This window comes from Mus caroli, chromosome 10, assembly GCF_900094665.2.
Source record: "Mus caroli chromosome 10, CAROLI_EIJ_v1.1, whole genome shotgun sequence".
NCBI lineage: Eukaryota > Metazoa > Chordata > Mammalia > Rodentia > Muridae > Mus > Mus caroli.
Window position 1 is genome coordinate 119,878,578 of NC_034579.1, and position 6,896 is coordinate 119,885,473.

A 6,896-nucleotide genomic window follows, 5' to 3' on the forward strand; every position below is an offset into this window, starting at 1 on the left:
TGTTTAAAAGACTTATTTACTTCTTTTATGTATAAGAGTACAATGTTGCTGTCTCCAGGCACACCAGAAAAGGGCATCCGATCTCATTACAGATGGTTGTGAGCCACCATGTGGTTGCTGGGAATTGAACTCAGGACCTTTGGAAGAGCAGTCAGTGCTCTTAACCGCTGAGCCATTATCTCTCCCGCTGTTTTATTGAGGAACTGCAAGTGAGGAGACTGGGGCCCAAGTCCACTGATTTCAGCCACCTTAAGCATTTCTACCTGGATCTCACAGGAGGCCTGAATGTCTCTTGATGCTAATGGCTTTCTCTTGACAGCCTGGCTTCTCTCAACAGGCCCTGAATGAGGAAATCACTGGGTTCTTCCTCCCATCTTCCTTCTCTCACACCACTGGCTCCTTATCCTTCCTACACATGTTTGTGTATTGAACCCAGGGCCTTGTGCATGCAAGAGCTACATCCCCAGCTCCAGATGTTTATGACATCTGGGGTGGGATCAGATCCACCTCTTACTCAGAGTCTGAATGAGCTGTAGGCAATCCTGTGGAGGACACTGCCCTCTTCTTTTCCCGGAGGGCACCTTTACCAGGGACTCCAATGAAGTCAGGCTTAAGAGGAAGAGACTCTCTGTGCCTCAGCTTGTCTGCACCCCCAAGCCCCAGTCAGGGGGTCCCAAGGGGAGGGGGGCTGCTGAGCTGAGAACTACTAATGAAGCCGCAGCCAATTAACGCCCGGGCCAGGGTTGGGGGCGGATAAAATTAGCAGCCAAGGCTGCAGGAGGGAGCTGAAGGCGGGGGTGGAAAGGGTGGGCAGCTGGCTGAAGGGGGCTGTTCGCTAGCTAGCGGCTACCAGCAGGGATTCCGCCCCGCCCTCCAAACCTGCGTTGGTCCCTTCCCCCATTACCTCGTCCCAATGCTCCCTCCTGCATCCGTCTGCAAACTCAGCGCCCACGAAATTAGGAAGGAAAAGCAAGATCGATGACTCCAGATGCTGCAAACACCGTTCCCCTTCCCTCCCAACCTTCCCCTTCCCTCCAACCCGGTGGAGCTTACCAGGTTGTCAGCGCTCTGCCTACGCTGTCCCCGCTTCTTCACCCCACTCAAGGTCTTAAACCTCCTTTCTCCTAACTCCCCCAAACAGACTGCCGGAAGTCCCACCTCAGGTCTAATCCCCATTCAATCTGCCTTCACTAGCGTCTTCCCACTTTAGCTAATCCCCACCTGGGCAGACTCTAACCCATTGGTTGCTCACTCCTTGGTCAGGTCTGAAATGAAGCCCAAGGTGCTGGGTCTGCTAGTCTTCGACTCGGTTTCCCCAATGGGCGGCAAGGAGAGGTGTCCAGGCTAGCTTCTGCCAGACAAAAATCCACACCTGCCCGCCCCGCTTTCCTACAAAGGTCTTAACACAGGCGAGTATTGGATTTCGCTTTATTTTGTTCCCTCCCCGTCTGTTTTGGCGTTGAAAAAAAAAATCACCGAGAAGAAGCAACCAGAGAGGGCAGGTGTAGCCGGACTGAGGGCGGGGGTGGGCAGAGCACAAGGGCCAGGCAGAGCCCCCTGATCAGGACTTTTACTTTAGCAAGGTTAGGAAGAAGGCAGGACTGACATGGGGCACGCAGAACGGGAGAGGATTGGATGGGCTGGGGCTTTTCGACCTTTACAGTCTTAGGGGAGGGGAGGGAGGACCAGGGCTTGGGGAAAGAGTGCCAGGCCAGGCGCCATTAATACTGCGGCGTGGGCAATAAGCATTCGTAGGGAACCCTAAGAAGACTTCAAGCCCCACCTATCGTGGGGCTATGCTCTTGCCCCTGCAATTTACCGTTTGAAAAAGACCACCCCAGCCTCAGGGACACTCAGTACCACAAGGAAATGGAGGGCCACACTGGCTGATAGTCCCGGGGAAGGCTGTTTCTCTCCACCATAGTGGAAGAAGTGGGGGCAGTCACAGGAGCACGGGGTATACAGGGAGGGGTCCCACCTAGTGAGACTGCGATCTGGTGGGAAGCTGGGGGCCCAGGACAGGGGCGTTATCCAAAGTAGGGGTGCTCACTCTGGAAGTTATAGTCTGGGCACACCTTCTGCACCAGTTTGTAGTCAAAACTGAGAAAGGAAACGAAGATACAGATGACTTTGAAGGGCTTGGCGCAGAGCCAGGCGGCCTGGCTCTGTGTGTGCTCGGTGAAGCACACCTGCGACGGGTCGTACAGGCACGGGCGGTGCTTGCGAGCGCGGTTTGTCTTCTCATATTCCACGTGGCAATTAAAAGCGCGCGACTCTTTGGCCCCAGGAACTCCTAGCGCGCCTCCGAGTGGGCCGGCAAGTGCGCCCCCAAGGTTGCTCCCCAGCCCCTGCCCCGCCATCCCCAGAGGGGGCCCTAGTCCAGGAAGCACCCCTTCTAGTGCCAGCGTGGACTGTAGAGGGTGGGAGGCAGGTCCAGGTAACCAGACGCCCCCGAACTCCACACGCTTGGAGGGCGGCACGATACTGACGCTTAGGTTACCCAGGCTGGACGAATTGTGACGGAAGTACACACTGAAGGTACCGTTCACATGGTCCACGATCTTGCCGGTCACCAGCAGGGAGAACTTGAGGGTATGCACACGAAAGTAAAAGTCCCCCCAGCCGAAAATCTTCTTGGCTCGGGCTGCTTTAATGGATGGCTTCCTCTTGATGCGCGGCACGGACGGGCCACCGGCTGTCCCTGGCTTGGCCAGCGCCCCAGTGTGGTTAGCCGGCCAAGCCCAGCTCCAGGAGCGCGCCGTGCCCAGGCCCTCAGAAGATGCGGGCGCTGGGAGCTGCTGGCCGCGGGCGCCCCCTCCGGCCATGGCGGGACGCAAGTCTAGGTACTGGGGCCTCCCGGACTCCACGATCTGGCCACAGACAGCCTGTGTAGGAAGAAAGAAGAGAGACGCTGGCTGGGCAACCCACAGCGGTGGCTCAGGAGTGTGTTCTGGGGTCAGACATTGAAGCCCTTTCAAGCTCTGTGATCTTGGTCAAGTCACTTCGTGTATCCAGACCGTAGCTTCTGTACCTGGGAAGTGATCTGATGGACCCAGGGTTGTCACAGAGCTCCAGGGTGGGCGTCAAGACAAAGCTAGCTTTGGTGTGGGTGGGGAAAGGTAGAGGCCCTTTCTGGATAGTCCGGCCTGTAATGGTCCCAGTGATGGGCCTGACAACCAACTGAGACTCTTGTGAATCCCTAACACCCGGCATAGGTAAAGAGATAGGAAGAGCTTCCTGGCTTCTGTAGAGGCCATTTCCACCCTATACTTCATCTTTCCCGGAGGGGCCTCTAAGAACCAACTGAACCGACAATCCCAGACCATGGGTTGAAGCTTGCAGATTAAAGGGCACTCCCCCTGTCCCCAACCCTTTGGCTTGGAAGGGCTGGAGGAGTCACCCTGCCCGCCCATGGTGCTGGCCTGTCTCAGGTGGCCAGGGATCTGGGAGACAGCACTGATGCTAATACAAGATGGATCGAGAGGCGGGAGCGGCTGGGCCGGGGCCGGCCATCAATTATCTTGGGGTGTGTGCAGAGGGGGTGGCCGGGAGTGAAGGAGCAGAGAGCGAGCGACGGGAGAGTGAGAGGAAGAAATATGGAGATGCCGCTCTGGCACAGGGAGTGGGAGGGAGAGGAACAGAGCGCGTCAGAGTGTGTCAGTCAGCCCGCACTAGACACCACTGGCAGTGTGGCCCTGACAGCTGCCTGCCAGTCCCTTGGGAGAGGCAGTTCCATGTGTGCCTGGGGTGGTTGTTATCCCGAAACGGTTGTGTATATGTGTCCATGTGTTCTGTCTGAGGTGGCTTGTACACATTCAGTCTGTAAAGGCTGTGTGTGTGGCTGTGTTGATTCTCTGTGTGTATGTGTCTGTGTGTCAGCCTGAGGAGGCTGTGTGGGTCCCATCTGCTCTCAGTGGCTGCCTGTCCACTGTATATTTGTGTCTGGATTACCTGGGGGTGGGGTGGGTGGTGGTTATCTGTCTGTTGTGATGTGTGAAGCTGTGTGTCATTGTGTGGTAGTGGTATGTGTGTAGCTATGGTATCTGTATGCCCTTACATGCAGGGTGGCTGTGTGGTTGTCCAGAGGTGTCACTTTTCTTGTGAGAAGCCCTGTAGCACGCGCGCGCGCGCGCGCGCACACACACACACACACACACACACACACACACACACACGGCATGTATTTTCCTACCAGCGACTTGCAGGCTGAGGATAGATGGGTAAAGGATTCTGAAGTACAGGTGACCCCTCCGTTTGCACACACCCAAGTCTATATATACACTGTGTCCACAGGGGACAGGAATGGCCGAGCTGGGCTAGAATCTCTACTGCCTGGTCTTAGTCCCTGCGATGCTGCGATCCCGGGTTATTAATGCTGCCGCCACCCGCTCGTCATACATATTTATTGCCCCCCTCATTTCTTCTCCTATCCAGCCCTCCTCCCACCCCAGGTGAGGGCGGTGGAGGTGGCAGAGAGTGATTGACTCACGCAGACAAGCTTGAGCTGGCATCTAACACCCAGAGGGTACACCTGAGTAGGGCTAGGGATAGAGGCTTAGGATGGAGATGGAGGCAGGGAAGACGCTGGGGAGGTGGAACTGAACCCCCTGGGGGTGTTGGAGGTAGGATTGGGTGAGGCTTCAGGGAAAGCCAAAGGGTGGGTCTTCCCCCCTCCCACTCTGGACCAAACCCCAGTAAAGTCCTATTTCCAGCTGGTCCACCCCTCACCCCCCACCCCCTGCCCCCAAGCACTCAATGCTAGGACATCAAATGTCTCCAAGCTACTACTTCCTAGGACATCCTAGTACTCTCTGCCCTGCACCCAACCCCGGGGGGACCTGCTCAGGGCTGGTAGGCTCAATCTCTTCAGAGGAAGAGATTGGGGGTGGGGTGGGGGTGGGGAGTGAGGTTTGACAGGGCAGAGAGAGGTGCCAGGATGTCCCCCCACCTCTGATCCCAGACAAATTGCTGTCTCTGCTTCTGTGATCCTGGCAAATCCCTGGGCTTTGGTACCCACAGCCCCCACCCACTGCTGGAGTGAGCTAAGATAAAAGGGAAGAGTTGGGGGGAGAGGCAGCTGAAGCGACCTTGGGGGTGGGGAGCTCGGACCGGGAGGGGTGAGAGTCTGGAAGGAAACGAGCCGAGAAATGGGAACACGGAATAAAATAAAATAAAATCCTCCCTCTGGCTTCCTTGATCGCTCACGCTCGCTCTCCCTCTCTAGCTCTCCCTCTCTCCCTCTCTCTCATTCTCTCTTTTCCCCAATCTTTTCTCAATCTCTCTGTCTCAGTTTCTTCCCCCACTCTGTCTCTGATTTCCAGTTCTGGGGAGCACCCCCTTTTTCTCTTTCTGCCTGTCTTTCTGGTTGTCAGTTTCCAGTAATGGATATGGGGGGGGGGGGGAGACAGGAAACTCAAGGTGGTGTGGGAGCTCCTTTTTGCCAGAGCCCACCCTTCAATGACTGAGGGCCTGAGCTGGGTGTTGACCAAGGCGGAACCCCCCCCCAACTTGAAAGCTAGTTTAATTAAACTAATTGGGCGCAGTGACATTTGCAGAGGGGAGAGGCTAGCATGCTGGCTGTCAGCTGGGGTAGGAGGTGGAGGTGTGTGGTGGTGGTTAGGGGGGCTTCCAGCAGACTCCTTCAGGCCTATTCGGAAGGAACTCAGCCAGGAATACTTTGCCCCAAGGCAGCAGGCCCACGCACCTGAGGGGGAGTTGAGGCCACCTCCTGATGCTAAACAAACTCCATGAAGGCTCTTTGGGGATAGAGAGGGAGGATCGGGCTGTCAGGCCCCCTTAGCCGCATTGCAGGGTGCACTCCCCCGGGGCCTCCAGACTACTGCGTTGCTTCTCTTTTCCCTTTGGGTCAGAAAGAACTTACAATTCATCAGAGGAAGACAATAGTTTAGGCCCTGGTTGGGGAAGCAAGCAATAGAATACAGAGTCCCTGCAAGTTGAGAGTCATCTCTGCAGTCAGGTCAGGGTGGGGTGACGTCTGGCTGGGAGCTGGGAATAAAGCTGGCGTGTATGTCGGGGTGTGGGTGGACAGGACAGGACGGGCTGAGGTGAGCATTAGGGCAGAGATGGTCTGGGACTAGGGTTGGGTACCGGGCTGGTAGGAGCATTGGGTATGAAGATGAGGCTCCCACAAGGATAGACCTGGGGACAAGAGTGGAGAGATTGGAAATGATGACCAGGTATTAGGCAGAGACCTAGAAGGCAATGGGTCAGGGACCAGAAGATGGAGGCTGGGAGCTGAAGTAGGGCAGTCATGGTCAATGACAAATGGACTCTGGAGACTGGCTGGCATTGAAGATGGTTCAGGGAGACAGTCGTGGGGGCAGGATGGGATAAAGCAGAAAGGGAGGAAGGAAGATGGCTATTAAGAAGAAAGCAGGATGCTGATGGATAGAGACCCAGGAGATAGGGTAGGGGGAGCCACTGCGGGGGGGGGGGCTGGCATGGGAAATCTCAGGAACCAGGAAAGTGATAGGCAGTATGGAAACAGACAGGAGCTTGAGGACAGGTATTTGGAGGAGACAGGAAAAGGCAGAAGGCCAGCTTCAGCATCAAGTTTGGGAGGGGGCCAGGCAAGTGGAGGCAAAGACCTCTTCTACAGAGCAGGGGTGAGGGCCTGCTGGTGAGGTGGGCTCTGTCCTTGGGCCAATCGCCCTCTCCTCCGCAGCCCCACCCTCTTGCCTGCCCGCGGCCTGCTGCGCAAGGCTCACCGTTATCTGAATTTTGATTTTATTTTATTTTATTTTATTTCCTTGCTTCCTAGAGCCGGCGCGGTCCCCCCGGGAACGGCTGCCCCCCGCCCCCCGCCCCGCGCCTCACTTTATTATTGCAATAAATGTGCCTATAAAGGCACCGGCTCCAGGGCGCGGTGGGGGGGG

The 6,896-nt window shown here is 56.3% G+C and overlaps 1 protein-coding gene across 1 annotated transcript in view; it reads right to left on the reverse strand.

Moving 5' to 3' along the window:
* Positions 1 to 1,418: 1,418 nt before the first annotated feature.
* Nxph4 (neurexophilin 4) overlaps positions 1,419 to 6,896 on the reverse strand; it is a 9,069-nt gene continuing 3,591 nt past the window's right edge. Inside the window, exon 2 of the mRNA XM_021175302.1 lies at positions 1,419 to 2,885. Coding sequence (XP_021030961.1) covers positions 2,028 to 2,885 — 858 coding nt within the window. The 3' untranslated portion in view covers positions 1,419 to 2,027. The remainder of the gene's footprint in view (positions 2,886 to 6,896) is intronic.